Source organism: Tenebrio molitor, chromosome 2, assembly GCF_963966145.1.
Source record: "Tenebrio molitor chromosome 2, icTenMoli1.1, whole genome shotgun sequence".
Classification (NCBI taxonomy): Eukaryota; Metazoa; Arthropoda; class Insecta; order Coleoptera; family Tenebrionidae; genus Tenebrio; species Tenebrio molitor.
Genome location: NC_091047.1, coordinates 13,311,166 through 13,329,568, shown reverse-complemented (window position 1 = coordinate 13,329,568; position 18,403 = coordinate 13,311,166). Strand labels below are relative to the sequence as shown.

General features: G+C 34.8%; 4 protein-coding genes across 10 annotated transcripts in view; 2 read left to right on the top strand and 2 right to left on the bottom strand.

Moving 5' to 3' along the window:
• Positions 1 to 770: 770 nt before the first annotated feature.
• Positions 771 to 3,681, top strand: LOC138123223 (dynein intermediate chain 2, ciliary). Its single transcript, XM_069037820.1, has 11 exons — positions 771 to 891; positions 948 to 1,058; positions 1,113 to 1,317; positions 1,370 to 1,710; positions 1,765 to 2,056; positions 2,103 to 2,264; positions 2,315 to 2,565; positions 2,622 to 2,799; positions 2,861 to 3,089; positions 3,140 to 3,373; positions 3,432 to 3,681. The coding sequence occupies exons 1-11, from the start codon at positions 844 to 846 to the stop codon at positions 3,613 to 3,615; spliced, it is 2,235 nt and encodes a 744-aa protein (XP_068893921.1). The 5' UTR covers positions 771 to 843; the 3' UTR covers positions 3,616 to 3,681.
• A 1,335-nt stretch (positions 3,682 to 5,016) lies between these two features.
• On the bottom strand, positions 5,017 to 6,895 carry LOC138123224 (ribitol 5-phosphate transferase FKRP). Its single transcript, XM_069037821.1, has 2 exons — positions 5,947 to 6,895; positions 5,017 to 5,893 (listed from the first exon to the last, which is right to left on the bottom strand). The coding sequence occupies exons 1-2, from the start codon at positions 6,676 to 6,678 to the stop codon at positions 5,111 to 5,113; spliced, it is 1,515 nt and encodes a 504-aa protein (XP_068893922.1). The 5' UTR covers positions 6,679 to 6,895; the 3' UTR covers positions 5,017 to 5,110.
• Positions 6,896 to 7,634: 739 nt separating this feature from the next.
• LOC138123225 (borealin-like) lies at positions 7,635 to 11,177 on the top strand. 4 transcript variants are annotated; one of them, XM_069037823.1, is made up of 6 exons: positions 7,635 to 7,813; positions 9,489 to 9,576; positions 9,629 to 9,757; positions 9,810 to 9,938; positions 10,575 to 10,759; positions 10,815 to 11,177. In XM_069037823.1, exons 2-6 carry the CDS (start codon positions 9,489 to 9,491, stop codon positions 11,088 to 11,090), a joined length of 807 nt encoding a protein of 268 aa, XP_068893924.1. In that variant the 5' UTR covers positions 7,635 to 7,813; the 3' UTR covers positions 11,091 to 11,177. The 4 variants fall into 4 exon arrangements, with proteins under 4 accessions (XP_068893924.1, XP_068893925.1, XP_068893927.1 ...); XM_069037824.1 differs by lacking the exon at positions 7,635 to 7,813 and adding an exon at positions 9,099 to 9,332 and having other exon boundaries at positions 9,473 to 9,576; XM_069037826.1 differs by lacking the exon at positions 7,635 to 7,813 and adding an exon at positions 9,100 to 9,332 and having other exon boundaries at positions 10,611 to 10,759.
• A 3,192-nt stretch (positions 11,178 to 14,369) lies between these two features.
• Positions 14,370 to 18,403, bottom strand: part of Sema1a (semaphorin 1a) — a 240,709-nt gene continuing 236,675 nt past the window's right edge. For all 4 annotated transcript variants that reach the window (XM_069037258.1, XM_069037254.1, XM_069037257.1 and 1 more), the window contains exon 15: positions 14,370 to 17,039. In XM_069037258.1, coding sequence (XP_068893359.1) covers positions 17,035 to 17,039 — 5 coding nt within the window. In that variant the 3' untranslated portion in view covers positions 14,370 to 17,034. The remainder of the gene's footprint in view (positions 17,040 to 18,403) is intronic.

Below are 18,403 nucleotides of genomic sequence, written 5' to 3'. Positions count from 1 at the left end.
TCAAGATTAACAAACGAGTGGCGTAGCCACGAGTTATTTTAAAGAATGAGTGCTTCAAGGTCTTATGAAACGAGTTTTTTATACTATTTTTTGTAATTTGCCCTTTTTAAGCCGTTTTTAAACAAAAATGTTTACTTTCCTCGATTTAGGGATTTTTGTGGCGGTTGGTAATGTCTTAATTTTAAAAGTGAAAATTTGATCAAGTCTTCAAAATCGCCTTTTGTTTTATCCAAATTCTGTCACAAAACACGACTATGGAAGATAATCTTTCATGTACGCCCGCTGAAATACGTGACATTGCCAAAAGTACGGTCCCGAATTTGTTGCCTGATAAATCCTGATAAATAATTCTTTGCACATTTTGTAATTTAAACTGACACGCATGACGGATCAAGCTTTGCCAACCTAAAAATTTTCGTAAAATGTTCCGTGAAATAATGGCTATAAGGACATCCCAGATGATGACGTCGCGTTCGTTAATATGACTATTAGAGAATCAAAATGGAGGCAAATTACAAAACATTATTTAGGTACCTCATTGATAAAAGAGAAGAGAGAGTAAAATAACACCACACCTCTATAAAAATTAATTTAATTAAGTGTAATGGAGAAAAGAATCACATTATTATAAAGCGATCTACATTTTCAATCGCTTGTTACGTAAAAGTTGTTATTTCTTCTTATTATATACAAATAATAGGTAATTTATTAATAAAGATTTCATTCTCACTTTCCAACCTTCCATTACAAAAGCAGGTTTCTATGGTGATATATAAACATTGTCATTAAATGGCCACTGTCAAAATAAATTTGTCATTTTCAACATAGTTTTCAAAAGTAAAAATGCCTCCAACAACAACCATAAAAAAGGTTCTAACGTCAAAATCATTGGTACCTAAATCCAATTGTTCTATAACATGCATAATAATTGGTTTTTTTTTTTTTAGAAAAAGGGCCGTCAAAGTCAAAGTCGTGTTGAAGAAGGAGACGATCTAGAAGAATGGAAAAAATCAAAACAATTACTACGTCCAAAAGACCAGCTAGAGTTAACCGAGGCCGTATGAACAAATTTTCTTTAAAATAAAGGTATTTCTCGTTACAATTGTTTTTAGGAATTAAAAGACATAATAGCGAGGCAATTAAGCACAAATGATCCACTGGCTCCTCAGAATCTGGTGCAATTCAACTATGCCGTAGGAGCGTTTGAGTCAATTGCACCTTCTGCTCCAATAGTAATTGTTTATGAAACACAAGGTACCCAGCTACATAAAGAATCAGAAGAGGCGAAACAGCAAGTAACAGAACAAGGACTGGACCGTAGCCACTCAAATTTATCGTTGTTTCTTTATTTTATGTTAACGTTTTGCAGCTGCTATTCTTCTGATTGAAAGCGAGAGTAGTGAAACCATGAAAGTTGAAGAAGAACAATTGCCAGATATCCCCGAAGATATCGAGGAGGGTTCAGTCGCTGTGGAAGAATCCGAAAAGCCTGAAGGTGAAGGTGAGATTGAAGAAGCGGAACCGGAAACGGAGACAGAAGCTGAAGGAGAAGGAGAAGGGGAGGGTGAAGGCGAAGGAGAGGGAGAGGGTGAAGGCGGCAAAACTGAGGAAGATGACGACAAACCACACACCACGGGCAAGCCCAAGAAGTTAACTAATCAGTTTAATTTCTGCGAGAGGGCAGCTCTTACTTACAATAATCCAATGAGGGTAAATCGACGGATTTTGAAATCAAATGAAAAATGTAAATTTGTTGATTGTTAGCCCCAAGAAACGCAAACGATTCCACCACCAATGGGAACATTTTCTGCTAATGTTTTGCAGTGGATCATCTATGATGCTTATCAGCAGGATTACGCAGCGCAACAGTTAGAAAAGGAACTGGAAAGGGAAAGAAAGGAGAAAGAGAAAGCTCCAGTATCTCGGCATCAGGCGTTAGCAAAAAAACTTGTAGGAAAAGCTCAACTGAGTGAAGCTGTGCAAGGACGCGTGTTGGAGTGTTGGAAAGTTTTAGAACGAATGGTTAACCAAAACACCTTCGACGACATCGCTAAAGGTACTCCAGTTTGTTAACGAGCATAATCTAGTTGAAGTAATTTCAGATTACAGATATTGGGAAGATCCGTCAGATGAGTTTCGAGACGAAGAAGGAACTTTACTGCCTCTGTGGAAATTCACTTATGACAAAACTAGAAAAAATACCGTCACAGATATCGAATGGAATCCACATTATTACGACTTATTTGCCGTTTGCTTTGGTTTCTGTATTTGTTTGCAAATGATCTTTAGCTATTATCTATTAAGTTTATTTTAGTGGATTTCATGAAACCACTAGAAGAAGGTGCCGTATGTCTGTTCACTTTAAAGAATCCTTCATTTCCAGACTACATTTGCATGACTGATTCGGCAGTCATGTGTGTAGATACTCACCCCAAATACCCCTACATGGTAGTAATAGGTTTGTATGATGGAAGCGTCAAGGTCTACAACGTGCAAGCTACATGTAAGCAGCCTGCTTTTAGAAGCAATAATGTCACTAACAAACACAGAGGAATAGTATGGGAAGTATGTCGTACTAGCATTCGTTATAAATTTGTTGCAGTAAATTTGATTTCTTGTAGGTTAAATGGGCACCTGATTTACCAGACGGTGAAATGAACTTCTATTCGGTGGCAGAAGATGGAAAAATTAACAACTGGGTGCTAATGCAAAACGATTTAGCTGTAACAACGATCATTACTCTTTATTTGGCAAAAGACGAGGTATTTGGACCAGATGGGACCAAACTAAAAGTCAAAGGTGCGAAACATAATAAATTAACTACTTAACAACTGTTTCTATTTGTCATCTTTGACTGAAGGTTGTGCGTCCTGCGTGAAGTTCCACCCGAAACAACCATTAATCTACTTGGTTGGCACGGAAGAAGGAAACATTTATAAATGCAGTACAGCATACAGTTCCATGTTTCTCTTAACTTACGAAGCTCATCACATGCCTGTTTATAGAATAGATTTCAACAGATACAATTCCGACATTTTTATATCGTGTAGCGGTGACTGGAGGATTAAAATATGGGAGGACAATAGATTGTGAGCAAAAATCAAATTTTTTGTTTGTACATAATTTAGAAATGTTCAAGGGAGCCATTATTCGTTTTCGATGTAGGAGCGTGTGTGGGCGACGTTAAATGGGCCCCCTATTCGTCAACGGTATTCGCAGCTGTGACCAGCGAAGGCAAGGTTTACGTCTTTGACTTGAATGTGAACAAATACAAACCGATATGTGTACAGGCCATAGTCTCAAAAAGAAGGAACAAATTAACAAGGATCTCTTTTAATCCAAAATTACCAATCATAATCGTAGGCGACGACAAGTATGACAACGTGCGCTCAACACGTACTCTTTAATATTTTCCTGTTTTAAAATTGTAGGGGATGTGTTTCTACGTTAAAACTGTCTCCGAATCTGAGAATTCCTTGCAAAGCGCCGAAGAAACAACAACACTTGGATCAGTGGACGCTTCAGTGCATGAAGCTAGATAAACTCTTGTCTTTGGTGAGGGAACCTGCTACACTTGAATTACCTGAAGATACTGCAGAGTCAATAGAATCTTAAAATAGGCGTATTTTATCGATAATCTTTATTAACATTGAATAAACCTCTACATAAATGTCTAAACAATTTTTAACAAAATGAGTAACAATTTGGCACACTTTAATCTAACATAGAAGTATAATTATTTCACAAAATATTGAGCAACTCAGTACTGCTACCGACAAAGTGTCTGTAATCTGGACAACTGTTTACGAAATGTTAACTAACTACGCTTATTGAATAGTACAAAAACAGTATTGTTGATTTATTAGAAAATTAATGAAAAATAAAAAAACAATCATTGCGGTAAATATGCTTTTTAAAAATAAATAAATATAGTAATAAAATTTTCAAACAACAGTTAGTTTAATTATTCCCCATCCATCATTCGAACCGTTCTTTTTTCAAAGATAAAAATGTTCAAGAGTCGAGTGGTGAACTGATCACCTTCTATGTTACATCTAACACATCAATGTACATAAGCGTCTTGTTAAAGTTAATTTAAAGTTACTCTAAGATAGTCATTTTTTTAGTACTCCATATACTTTTCTATTAGAACTGTACATTAATTTTAAGGAAAGGGATATTACTTACTACAACCTTATGTACAGATTAGGCAACTAACAAAATGGTGATGTTGCAACAGTAACTTTTCCCACTTGCGTACAGACCATCAGTAACGAACAGGAGTAATAAAACAACAGCAATTATCTTTTTTTTTTTCGTGCAGATTCGCAAAATGACAGCTCTCAGGTTATATCATATCACGCCTTAGAGTGAGATGCTGTGAAAAATAGATAATTACTGCATTTGGGAATAATTGTTGCCGAGACGGTAAATTGAATATTAGAAACTTCATTGAGAAATTTAAACTTCAGTGAATATTATTTTTATGCAACGCATTTATAATACATAATTGGAAGCGATTCATACGACTGTAACATTTTAATTTTTGAAAAAATATAGGTAAAACTACACGGCATAGATATTTTAAAGTGGCTTTCTGATCAGAATTAATCATTCAACATGATGATTTTTAAATACTACGATAAAAATTATCAAAGGATATAAGAAAATATTTAAGAATGTCCAGTTAACATTTTTAAGTGAGATCTACATTTTTTAATACTGTTATGTAGTGTCATGCAACAACACATTATTTCAATAAATTTCCTATTTTCTTTTTTTCTAAAAATAAATCAAACGTAACTCTGAAGCCTCAGTTTATAAGTATTACAACTAAATCACATTGACACAAATATTTGATAACTGTCTCCTTACTTAATCAAACACTTGGAAGGTTATGCAACACAAATTACACATGGATATTATACAACTTCACAGAAAATTCACAAAATGAAAAAATGTGAAATTTCTTTTGAAAAAAAAAAGAGGTTTAGTGTTTAACTAAGTTGTGAATAGTTACCAAATACCTAAATACTGAAAGTTTATCACAAAATTAAAATAATCACAGGGTTATGCTACTGTATACCACATTTTATCACAAAATACTTAGTTAAGGAAATGGAAGTCTACTTGGATTTGGATATTCCGGATTCTCAACTGCACCCTTTCCAAACTTCAACTCCAAAAAATCTCTGATATTGTTAGGACTTGCTACCTGTCTTCCAATAAATTCAATACTGGACATCGGGTGGAGAAAATTATCTGGAAACTCCATATTTTTATGACTGGTAAACCAAGAATCTTTCGTCATGGTTCCATTTTTAGAGTAAAATGGAAATAGGTTAACGTAAATTTTATTGGTTTTGCTGTAATTAACGCGATAATAATTTCCTCCTGTCGCCTTTTCCCATAAAAATCCTTTCGTATCAACAACAGGTTTGTCTTTAGCTTTCTTCAGCCAGGGGCTTCTTAATAGATCGTCACGATTAAAACCGACGTCTACATCATGGTCCCACGGCAAAATATCTCCACTTCTCATGGCACCCAGTAAACTGCCTGCTTCTAGCCAGTAGCGGATGCCAGCCTCATCTAAGCTGCTAAATACGTGCTTTGCAGTTTTTCTCAAATTAGAAAGGCAACAAGGAGGTGTCCACCTCCCCTCAAATAAATATGAAGGCATGAGATCCAGAATTGGGCCAAAACAACGTGCTGTTTCCCTAGTGCAGCCATACCATTCAGTGACTCCTGTTTCACGGACAACTTGCTTTAACTGAAAGACTTTGTACAAATTTTTCAGTCGATTGGAATTGACTTGTTTTTGCTTCCACTGTGCATGATGTGACTTTAATACTGGTTTACCTTCTTGGACTGACAAATTTCTTAAAATTTTAACCTAAAATTAAAACTTGTATACAACTATTTCAAATCAAATCTTCTTTAACCTACCTTCACAAATAAAGGTGCAGTTTGAATATACAAGGAATGAGGAAAGGGGAGGATGAAGGGTTCTGGCAATTTCCTCAAGAGTTCAGTTTCCATTAATATTAAATGTTTTCCTACCACAGCATCACAAGTGTTGCCCTTTATTGAGTTATATTTTAAGGTCCATTCACGGACATTAACATTAATTCGAAGGCATTCTAATTCTCTTTTGTTTGATGTAGGAACCACAAGTACTGATTCTGGTTGCTTACTAATTTCTGCAACCATCCACTGAAGATTCTGTCTGGAAGAAATTCTTGTCGCATCTGGCACAAAAAGCACATATTTCGTCTTAATTTGTAATACTGGATATCTTTCAATGTATGGAACTTTGAGACTTGGTGATAAATTAATACCTTTCACATTCTTGGTAGTACTATTTTTTAGGTTAAGATCAAGAGGTGGATACGGAAGTGAGTCGTAGATGATTATCACTTGAATATTTGGAAAAACATTCACAAATGATTGAACAGTAGCAGATACATCATTTTCAAATGACTCAAATTCTCTTATAATAACCGTCACCAATTTACTGACATGTTTCAATGGAGATTTTGTGGTGGTTTTAATTGTAGGGGCTGTATAATATGCTTGAAAACCCCCAAAAGAGAGAAACAAACGTAAACTGTAGTATATCACAATAATATTAACAAACACAACCACAAATGCGATTAGCCGTGCAAACTTAATCCGCATAATCAAATGTACTGTTAGAAATAATCAATAAATGCAATTAACGAGTAATTCTTTAATTTTCTTCGTTTCGTTGTACCCCATTGCTCTGTTTTTCTTAAGACATGCTATTATCTGTTAATAAATTAATCACATTTTTTGACAGTAAATTTGACAGATGTGACCTTGAGAACCGCGAGAATGCATTTAGCGCATAGGCAAAGCATTGTCACAACAGCGCCGGTGCGTGATCAGATGATCAGAAATTGCGGCGGCCCCAGATATCAGGTTCAAACGTGCAAAATAATAGTTCTTTTCGATATAAGGACGCTGTCACATCATTTTTCAGGTCAGGTCAGGTCAGGTGTAGTCGGCGTTTTAATTTTCAATATTTAAAATCCGCACTTGAATAGTTAGGGGCGGAGCGTGCTTTGGCTATGCGCTAAATGCATTCTCGCGCGCTAGTCACTGTTATCAGCTGTTTTTAAAAATTAATAAATTACTCAAATTGAAAAAGATGAATTCTGATTTATGGAACATTTGTATCTACTTTTGAATGGCATCTTTTATTTAAAAAATCCATTTAATACTTTACTAGGTATCACAATAAACGAGATTTTATTACTCGTGTTGATTTTTGAATAACCTCTTGAAAGATGTGGAGCAATGTGGAAGAGACCTTACAAACATTTTGAAAAAAAAATGAATCGACTGCTGCGAACTCAGTTGGTAACCAGACCGACCAGCTTGGTCACCCGATTTAGATGTGTGTAATTTGTCTTACGGGAACCAAGGAAGTTATAATCATGTTAAAATGAGACAAAGGAAGGCACTCCATGCTTGTACTGCATATTGAAAGTGATGCACTGGACTGAACCACAGATGCAGTGATGCCAATTGCTAATCAGCCAATCGTTCCTTCTCCAATAACCTTTTAAGGCGGCCTTACACCAAGGCAACAATTGGCAACATGTTGCCTGCAACATTTTTTAATAATTGTTGCCCGTCATTACTAAAAAATGTTGCCGGCAACATGTTGCCAATTGTTGCCTTGGTGTAAAGGCGGCCTTATGACCGTACCTTGACCGTAAACGTCCTTGAACGGCCCATCGCATCGCATTGGCACCAGTGGCGTTCCTGTAACCCCAAGGAGGTTAAAGTAAGTAAGTTAACCTCGTTGATATAGCCCCTCTACTTACTTCGTAATCTATTAACTACTGGCACTCGTGGGCCAGTTTAAAACGCGAGTGAAACGAGCCAAAAAAGGCCCAATTTACACACGAACGAGTTGAATACAACGTTTTTTGTTCGACGGGCCCCTTAAAGGCTCCAAATCGCTTAAAATCTTTAAAATTACCTTGACGTTTCGTTTTGACAAGTTGTGACATTTATCAAAATCCGTTCACGCAGGAGAAAATTCTCAAATTCTGACAGTGTCGAACAAAAAAGCTGTCTTACCGACTTACCTTTTAAATTTTTGTTGAATTGTTAAAGTAATGAAATCTAATTTTGGTATAACTAACAATTATTTGTTTGATTAATGTAAAATTATGATTTTCCGAAAAAAATTCAAAATCTAAAATATGGCTATCTATAGGAGAAAATAAGTTAGAGGCGTAGAGGGATATGGAGGGAGCACTGCCTATGCTGGCAATGTAAAGGAAGCGGCACGTCGCGAGACCTGTGCGGAGACCTTTTATGACGCCTTTTAAAATGACCGCCAGTACTTCGTGAAATTTCGTGACGAGGGTCGTTGGGCATCAGATGCTTCATAGGCGTCGGTGTTCCGTCATTTTACTGGGATTTGCTTTTTTACACGTGAACCGGTTGGTGAATTGTCTTTGTATTTTTTCAGTTGTATAACTCTGATCTGTTTTTATTTTGAACTAAATATTTACGGTCGTCTTCCTACAATTCCTACAAAAATTGTCCCCAGAAAAAAGTTAAAGGGACGCCACTGGAAAGATGAAATATCTGCGTTAACTTCGGTTTCGCTCGGCTCATCTACAGAAAAGCGCGGTCGTATCCACTTTTTTGAAGAGTGCTCCATCCATATGCCTCTACGGTTAGAGGGTCAAATAGCAAAAACAACATTACAGACCCTTGTAATGACATTATCTATAGAAGGGTTATTGTTCTTTTTTGCAATTTTTAACATAACACGTGCTAGTCATCTTCAAAAAGTATGAGTTTTATAATTATATGAAAGCAAACAAATAGGTCTTTTTAAAAACAACAAATACGATACCTCTGCAACCCGCGCAACTGACACATAAATGTTAGGCAAATACAGAACAGATTTGCTATTATTGCTGCATAACTTGCCCTTACTTATAATGTTGCATATCGGAATCAACGCTTTACAATTTTTACATGGTGATGCTCCGTCTAACGTCTATTCTACTTCCCACGTCACTGTTGTCTCTTTTGTCAGTTGCTTCAAGACTTTCTTCGAGAGAAGCGAAAGAAATGTGTTTTCAGTTTAGGCTTAGGGATTTTGCGTTTGTTACTAGGTACCGGATTTTAGACAGTTTGCGCGGTTGGCTACAATTTCAACATTTTGTGTTTGTGTCGACGAAACTGTTGAATTAAAAAACTTGCATAAAGAATCCTTCCTTTTTTATCTATATTTTTTTACCCGAACAGTTTATACAGAGAATTATTTTACGTAAAATAAGGTAGGTAATTACGTCTTGGCTACAAGTTTAGAATACGCTTATTTCATTACAACCCAATTGAAATGTCCGTTCAGGAATAAGTGCTTTTTAGCTGTAGAAATGAAATTATTGAGCGGAAAGTAGCTTACATTGCTTTACAGCTCATTGAATTTGCAGATGCCCCGAACAAAAGCTCCCAGGAAGAAGGTAAACAATGGACTTTCTGAATATGCCCGTGATTTAATACCAGTGATCGAAGAAACTAGTTAGAGGAAGTATGTTTTAATGAGACAATATTTTTCAGTATTTCATTTTAGAAAGACAAATCCATCTTGATCTAGAACAAAGAAGTTCAAAGTTTTTACTTCAGTTGAAGTCACAATTATTGAAATCAAAACTCTCCATTCCCAAGAACATTGCGGACAAAACTATAGGAGAACTAGTAGGTTGCATAAATTACATTGATTAATTTTGTTAATTATGGTGGGAATTAGGTAGAACAGCCATTAAACTGGTCTGGGAACAGCACAAATGCATCAATAATACAAGTTTTGAATGCAACTAAAACACTGACCACAAAGAAAAACAAGAAGACTTTGAGGAGTTCCTCATTTGGAGATGATGAAGGTATGTTATATCTTTATTTATACCTAAACACAGAAGCTTTTGCAACTCACTTTCAATTCTATTCTTAAATGATAATTTTCGTCTATACTGTCATTACTAACACTCATATTCATGAAAAGTTTAATTGTACAGCTTGGCACTGCGGCAAGTGTTCTGATAAAGTATTACAAAAAATTTGCATCATGTTAGATTTTTATTAATTGCAAACAATAGGGTAATGTTACAAATTTTACAATTTAATTTTTTAAACAAAAAATATAAGTTACTGTTTTAAAATACTAAATATAATTGGAGCAAATTCAAAATGAGGGTTCCAGAAAAAAAAATTCGTCTGGTATTAACTTGTTAAACTCTGTTTAAGATAAAATTAGACTAATTGTTAGGCCCCTGCAGTATTGAAAAAAATTATATATTTATCTGAACTTAATCCAATCAAAGTACATGACAAAGAAATAATGGTGCTTGGGATGACGTCACATGTTACATATCAGCATCAGCACTTTATTGCATAAAAGACCGTTAAGTGCGGTCATCCGCAATTTTTGAAATGTTATTGTAACAGCTGAACAGAAATAGAGTGCCAAGCTTCTTTACTAATGTCACATCATCTGTCTAATCTGGTTGGGGCTTGCTCAGGATACCTTACAACTGAAAGTAGTAAAAGTACTTCAGGTGGTAGACAATCTCGAGCGCGCAGCAGACTGCAGAAGACTGCACGTGTCTCGCGGTCCTTGTCCACACGTCAGAAGTCAAGCGTCGATAAGTACAAAACACCGGGACAGAAGATTCCTCCGTCCACTTACGGCACGGTAACACCAAAGGTAACTTCTTCATTGTGACTGTTGGCAATTTGTACGAGTCCTCTCGTTGGCACAGGTCAAACCGAACACGCCTCAGGTGCTCCTGCGAAGGCCCAAACTAGGAGAGGTCATTCTATCGTTGCAAGGGAGTCCTTTGTTGGCGGGGAGCGTGATGAATGACAACGTCGCCAACATCAACATCCCTCTGGACGACGGACGACTTTTGTCGATCCAACCCGAGAAAGGACTGCGTATTTCCCAAATCCCACAGCTCGACGCCGAAACCAAACGTCAACTGGAGACCCTGAGGGACAACCTGAACAAAGTCTGCGCCATTTCTGGCAAACGCTAATAGATTTTTTTTATTATTATGTAATGTGTATGATTGTATTGTATTCTTGTAGAAAAAAAAAATAAATGATTGTTTAATCTATCACTATCTCAAATCTTTTGTCTTTTAGATAATTCTTCACGTGTGCGTCTTTCCTTTGCTCTCTGAATCGACGACTAGTTTGACCAAATCTTTTCCTCTTCCTGTCCATTAGCATTAGCGTTTTGTCAGATTCGTGTTTAATTGTTATTATCGGTATAAATTAGTTACCCAAATAGTAGATTATTACTGAGGCAGTGAAGTGCATGATTTTTACCCGAGGCGCAGTTTGAAGCCCTAGGGTTCTACATAAGCACAAAGCTTTTACTGAAAAAGTTATATTTACGTTTGTTTTATTCAATAAATTAGGGTTATTGTTTTCCGGGTTGTGCCGCGGTCGTCTGAATTGCTGGGTAGCTGACGTTTCAATAGCCATGCTGCTATCTTCTACGGAGCTTGTAATAAGATTTAAATCTGCTGTAGTTCTGTAAATAAAAACATTAGGACCTATAATTTATATAAAAAAATTTTTCTTCAAATGTCCGTAAATTATGACATTATCCTACTGCATTGATAATGCTAAAGTGTCACTTCATTGTCATGGCATCTAACGAGCTGACGAGCGGCAGATAAAGTTATTATCTCCACTGAGAGCGGCAGATAAAGTTATTATCTCCGCTGAGGGCGTCCGTGAAGTTATTATCTCCGCTGATGAGCGGCAGTATAGTAAACTAGCTAAATCATTTGAAATTCCTACCTGGTTTCTTAACATGTCTTAAATAATTTGTTATGAAGATTTGTCTACCTTACTGCGTTCGGCAGCCAGTCTACCAGCCGCAGCACATAAAACTTCATTTTTGCTCCTCATAACATAATATACTATTTCTTGAAATGACTTCCCGAACACGATGGCAAAGTTTTTTTACAACTATTATAAATCACCCTATATATTTATTGTGTATAAAATTTATTTCAAATATTTTGTACATTGAAAAGGTTACGATTACTTGCAAACAGTAGGTACAGTTTGCTTCTGACAGCACCATTATAGTTTTCCATTTTAATAAATAATAATTAACTAACAATTCACGGTAATTTTGAAACAATTCAACTTTGATAAATTCAATTAATTCTGTAAACGGTGTGAAAACGTTATTGACTATAATCACAATGTTGCTGTCGCACGTTTCCAGTTTGTACCTAATTGGTTTGGTAAATTTATCTGGAACCTTGTAGCTGTAGGTGGACCACACAAACTTTACAACTGATGATTGATTTTCAATTTGTAGGTATTCAAATTGATATTCCCAATGAAACAGCACCTTCATTTTTAGTATTAATAAAATGTTTTGCGTTAATGTTGCTGATAAAAAAATGAAAACTTAACGTTTACTTTTTCTTTTATTTGTTATGTAACAGTTCTTTTGTAAATGAACTGAGATGTGTAGGTAAACGGTTTCCCGTAGTTTTGATCTAACGCATCTTTAGTTTCCGAATAATGTTATTAGTTCGTATATTCTTAATTCTTTCTCTTGATCGTAAAAAAGAAACAATCAAATGCTAAAAAATAATAAAAACACTTTGAATTGTTAAATTCTATGAATTTTTTATTTAATAGTTTTTCCGTTGACGGCTTGTTAATTTCAATATTAATGAATTATTTTGTCTAAATGGACCTCATTAATACACTATTTTTCATTAATCAACGATTCTTGCGATTTTGACGTTTTGATGATATTTTGATGTATAAACAACCTCGAACATGCATTGTTTGCACTTACCAACACTGCAGGAGGTAGTGCAGCAGGGTTTTCTATACTTTATTTTTCACTTTAGTATAATTGCATGATAACTCCTAGGATAGGTACGAAATACGTAAACATGTCCATAACAACCGGGGAATAAAACAGGGCGTAATAAGAATAAGCGGGCGTAATGAATTCATAACGCCCTTATCAATTCATAATTGCAAAGATGTCAATTTTTTTTTTTTTTTGAACACGTATAGTGAAAAATAAAATCTTGTATGCACCACGGCGTCACCGAATGATTACGCCCATCGAACGATATCCATCTCTCGGGCTAAAGCCCTCGAGCTGGATTCATCGTTCTCCGGGCGTAATCATCGTTGTAACGCCCTTGGTGCATAAATAGCTATTATAGAAGCTCTATAGCTCTATAACTGCAGAATTACGAATTCACTTTTTCAAAAGCCGACCTTTTTGGTTATAATTCGCATGTTATATTTTTCAAAGGTAACTAGGTTTTCTTAGCAACCGTGATTTTTACGTGAAATTGAATGTGAATGGAGTTGACGTCTTCTGACATTCTTTGTGGAAAAGTGAATAGAAAGTGTTGAAAAATTTTAAAATGGCCTACCATGAGGACAAAAAAAAAAGGATGAAGGTATTTTATAAGGTCTCATCTTTATCGAAAAAGATGAAATTGGTTTTGATGTGGCTTTAATTTGAAATTTTGTCACAAAAAAAAAGTTTGCGGTCAACGAAAATTTTTAGTAATCAACTCGTTTGTTAATGGGCGATTAATAATCTCAACTATTAAAGGCACTCACTCGCTACATTCGTTCGTGCTTTAAACAGTTTCGATTATTAATTGCCTTCATTAACAAACTAGTTTATTAAATAACTATTTTATTATACCTGAATCAGAATCCCTGTTTTTGACACTAAAATGCGTGCGAAAAAGGGCCCTTAAAACACTAAAGCTTTAAGGTCGCTTAGGTAACAAGAAATTCACCTACATTTTGAACAATGATAAATAGACATTTATACACAATTTATGATAGCAACGAAACAACAACAATTGACCATTTCTATATCAACGATTAATGAGACAGATTACTTCGGAAAAGGTATTTCAATTTGCTTTTTTTGTTATAATTTTCAAATATTAGTGCAGGTATAATAAAAAATAGCGTATGATACACGTTTATAAGGGCCTTTAAAGCAGTTGCGACGTTAAAAGCACTACTCTACGCGTCGTGCTCTTAAACTCGTCGCGCGTGCTTTAAAGGCTTCCTTATAAACTTGTATCATAATATACTATTCTATCATAAAGTAAACCTTTCTGTTTAGCAGTTATGAATGATAGATGATAGATGCTATTACTTTATTCTCAATAAAATATTTAATGTCGTGTTTTTGAAAAAATGAAAGTTAAAATTTTCTGTGTGTAGTTGGTTTTCGTAAAGAGTTATGACTTATGAGGAGTGATAATTTTCGGAATAAAAACAAAAGCAAGTTTTATTTGAGTTTCTTTTATTTCTATTAAAGAATACATTGTGTCGTCTAAAGTCAATATCATTAAATGGGTACGTTACATTTTGCCCAGAATATTTAATATACAAAGAGTTTTCCAAATGAGACGATATAAAATCTTTAAGTATATGAGGTACTTCTCAGAAGTAAAAATGAGGGACCAATTTTCTATACAAGAAACAAGAGTAGCAACTAATGTTCTGGACAAATTGTTAATTGTTTATTAAATATAGTACATCTGCGAAAGGCTTATTATTATATAATTACAACTGTCGTTCGCAGCGCCGTTTTTAAAATCTATCTTTAGAATTGTAATCGGTTTCCAGTTTAACGTACTTTCTAAGACATATTGACAAAGTATTTAAATATTTTTTGTCAGACAAAGTTAAGTATTAAATATCTCATTTGTATCGAATATGGAATGTTTAAATATATAACCGTTTGCATGACGTAACGATGTTTATATAATATGCTAAAGGCTTTCTTAGGCAAACATCCAGACGAATCAGACTGGAATCAGTACGAACTGCAGACATACAATTTGCAAATATACTTATCAACTAACTAGAACTATATTACTCTATTATCATAATTATATTGTAATGTTTAAAAAACTGGCTGCAGCCTTACAAGATACAAAATGCTTGCACAGCTATTTGCAGATATCTGCATCGGGGGCTGGGCATGTCCCTCAGAGGAAGCAAGTTATTATTTGATAATCAATTATTAGAATTCACTTTACATTATATTCTATGTGAACTGTTTTTATCAAATAAATAAAATTGCAAATTGATGCCCAAACGAATTTTGTCCTTTATTTTCAAATCAAAGTCTAGCGCTAATATCTATAAAATATCTGAGTGCCAAAATTCTGTAATATTTAAATATTCAACTTGACTAGGTATACTATATTATTAAAATTCTATCTACAATTTTATACAGTTTGGGAAATACAGATGCTGAATATAATAATTTATTGGAATTATCTTACTAGTTAAATTGCTATATCATGTAAAAAAAAATTGAACGATTTTATTGCAATTTTTTGTCGTGTTTTTGATATTAAAATAATTGTTTTGGTATTATAAAGGTGATAAAATATTTACAAATATGAACAAAAAATTGCAACAGTCTCTACAAAACATGACTTTCTGTATTCAATCACAATATGTATGCACAAGTTTGATACAAAAATTCTTCTCAATATGACTTTTATTTTGTGTTACAAATTTATCAACAAATTGACTGAGTTTGTTGAAGGGAATGGCAACAACAGGAAACTATTAAAAAGAAAAAGAAAACAACAACAAAATTGGTGTTTTACTTACTAATCATTCTACGGGATATAAAATATTTGAGCAACGATAAAAATAAATATTATTTATGTGACAGTAAAATAATTAAATAACAAAATAATAACAACGACTAATATTCTAAATGTTCACTGAGAAATGTCATGTTAGTTAATAATGAATTTATAAAAAAGTTACGAATTAAATAGTCGATACGCGTACCGACATGCACGAGTTTTGCTAAGCTTATTAGGAAGTTTGTACTGTGATAATGCGCACAAAACCGAAAAGAAAATAGCTTTACTGTCTAAACTTGGACACGGAGTATTATATATTTCAGTCTTATGTACATTACTAGATGCGTCAATTATTATTTATAAAATAGCTTAATTTCGGAAATGAAAAATCGCACGAAAATAAAATGTATTTGTCCCACTTTGTAACTTATTCAGTTGAAACGCCACGAAATGAGCACGGGAAAGATTCATATGTACGTGACAAAGTGGGCCGCGTTTGATAATAAAATATGGAGATATACAATAACAAAGATACAGATGGAACAACATTATAGCTAAAGAATATACAATCTAATCACAATGTTGCTAAATCATAACAATCTATCTTTACGGACATTCTTACCTAACACATTCATAAGAAGCACTTATTAATCATGAAAATACTTAAACGAGTCTATCTTTCTAAGACACTGCCCTAGGTCTACACTAGCGCACCCCTAATTTTGAATTTTATCCATTTCTCACATGTAAGTGTAAACTATGTCGCTATCTTTACTTCATCCTAACATCATAGTCTCGTTCATCCGATCCAATTTCTCATTAAAAACTGCAACACCATCTGACACGCACGAAAATTTTTTCAATTTTTTTTGCATATAAAAATGTGCTCATTCCGCCCAGGAAGAAGCAATAACAAATCGGGTACATCTTGACGTACTTCAACACATCGAAACGAGAGAACAATTCTTACGTATAATCAATTATTGATTTCTATATAAAATTTAGAAAAACATGTTTGAGTTTTTCTGAAAAAGTATTTTTTTGGCTTTTCCTGGATGTCAGATGGTGCGCACCTGGCTTGTACGAAAGTAGTCCATAGGGCGGCTAAGCCCTATATATGTACGAGGCAGTGCGGGGAGGTGTTGGCGATGGCGATGAGGAGGGCGGCGAAGGGGAACTGGAGGATCCACTGCTCGTAGGCAATGCACTGTGCCCCGAACGTGGTGGGCGCGGCCGTCCCAAACTTCGTGCACCCACTCCGCCCTCCTCACTGTTTTCTCAGAGGTATACCTTCTTCACACTGCGAGTGGTTGCAAAGCCGTCACCCCTCCTATAGTTATCACCCTGTAAATTGTAACTTTTAACACACCAACGTCAAAAAAGATGCAACTCGTACTTAATTACATGAGCTAAGGACTTGACTAATTTTCAGTCGCAGTATTCATTTACAAAGAGCAGTAAGTGTGAATTTATTGTCAACTCTTAAGCACAGTCAATTGACAATTAAGTCCATTGGCTTAATTGTCAAGTCAATTCGTTCGTCGAAATGACAACCAAATTCATTGCTCATTGCTCTTTTTTGTTTGTGTTTAGCCTTTCATTTCTTTAACATGGGTAATGTTTTGTGAAGTGAAAACGACATTATTCCCGGGCAGTGAATTAGTTTCACCGTTACGCGTCACGTCACACGCTCTAAACTGAAAGGCTCATTCGAGTTAGTTCGGGGGATCTAAGTTTAGCCGAGCCAGCGAGAAACAATTAGACTTTGACTAGAGATTTTAATATCGGTTTCTTGACAGAAAAATCAAAGCCCCTTAATTAACCCAAAAGAGAGTACAACAAAATATGGAACTACAATAGACGGAGTTTTTTAAAGATATTTAAATAGATTTGAATTCAAAGTTTTTATTTCGTATTTGTCGTCATTGGTTGTTCCTGATTCCTCCAAGTACTATCATCCATAATAATATAATTTATACAATGAAGTTCATTCACGTTGGATTTTCCCTCTGGGGAATAGTGACCAATAAAATGAATTAACGTTTAATGAAATACAAATTGGTTTATTACTAGCCAAAATGATGTGATATACACAATAACAAAGACGTATAGAACGTTAAATTGTTGTTATACGTTTTAATTTCTTTTGCCTGTAGAGATTCTGGTGGTAATGCCGTGGCCGCGTATCTCCTATTAGTGAGTGGCAACTCGTAAAAACCTATTATAAGACCACTCCAGGGAGCAAAAGTTTCGTCCACAGTAGAGAGCTCTTGGACATAATGTATGTTATTATATTCTTTCTCAAAATCTGTCACCATTTTCAAGGGGAATATGACATAAGATATACTCATCTTTGGAGTTAAAACATGTAAAGGATGATTAATATAAAATCTTTGTTCTGGTCTGTTTTAGAGTACCTAAGTATTATGTGATCTGTCCGTGCTCTAGAAATAAAGGGTGTTTAAATTTGGCGTCGCAGGATAAAAACACAAACAACGCAAAAAGTAAGGTTAGATTTAAACAGATAATGAACCACTTCTCTTAAAAAAGACTGATTTTTCAAACTGCATATTAAAAACACGCAAAAAGTGAGGTTAGATTTAAATAGCTGATCAGAGTTGTAATCCAGTGATGCGTTCACAATCGACTCTTCAACGTCAACTTCGATGCCAAATTAGAAAAAAAAAACACTCGTTATATAAACCACA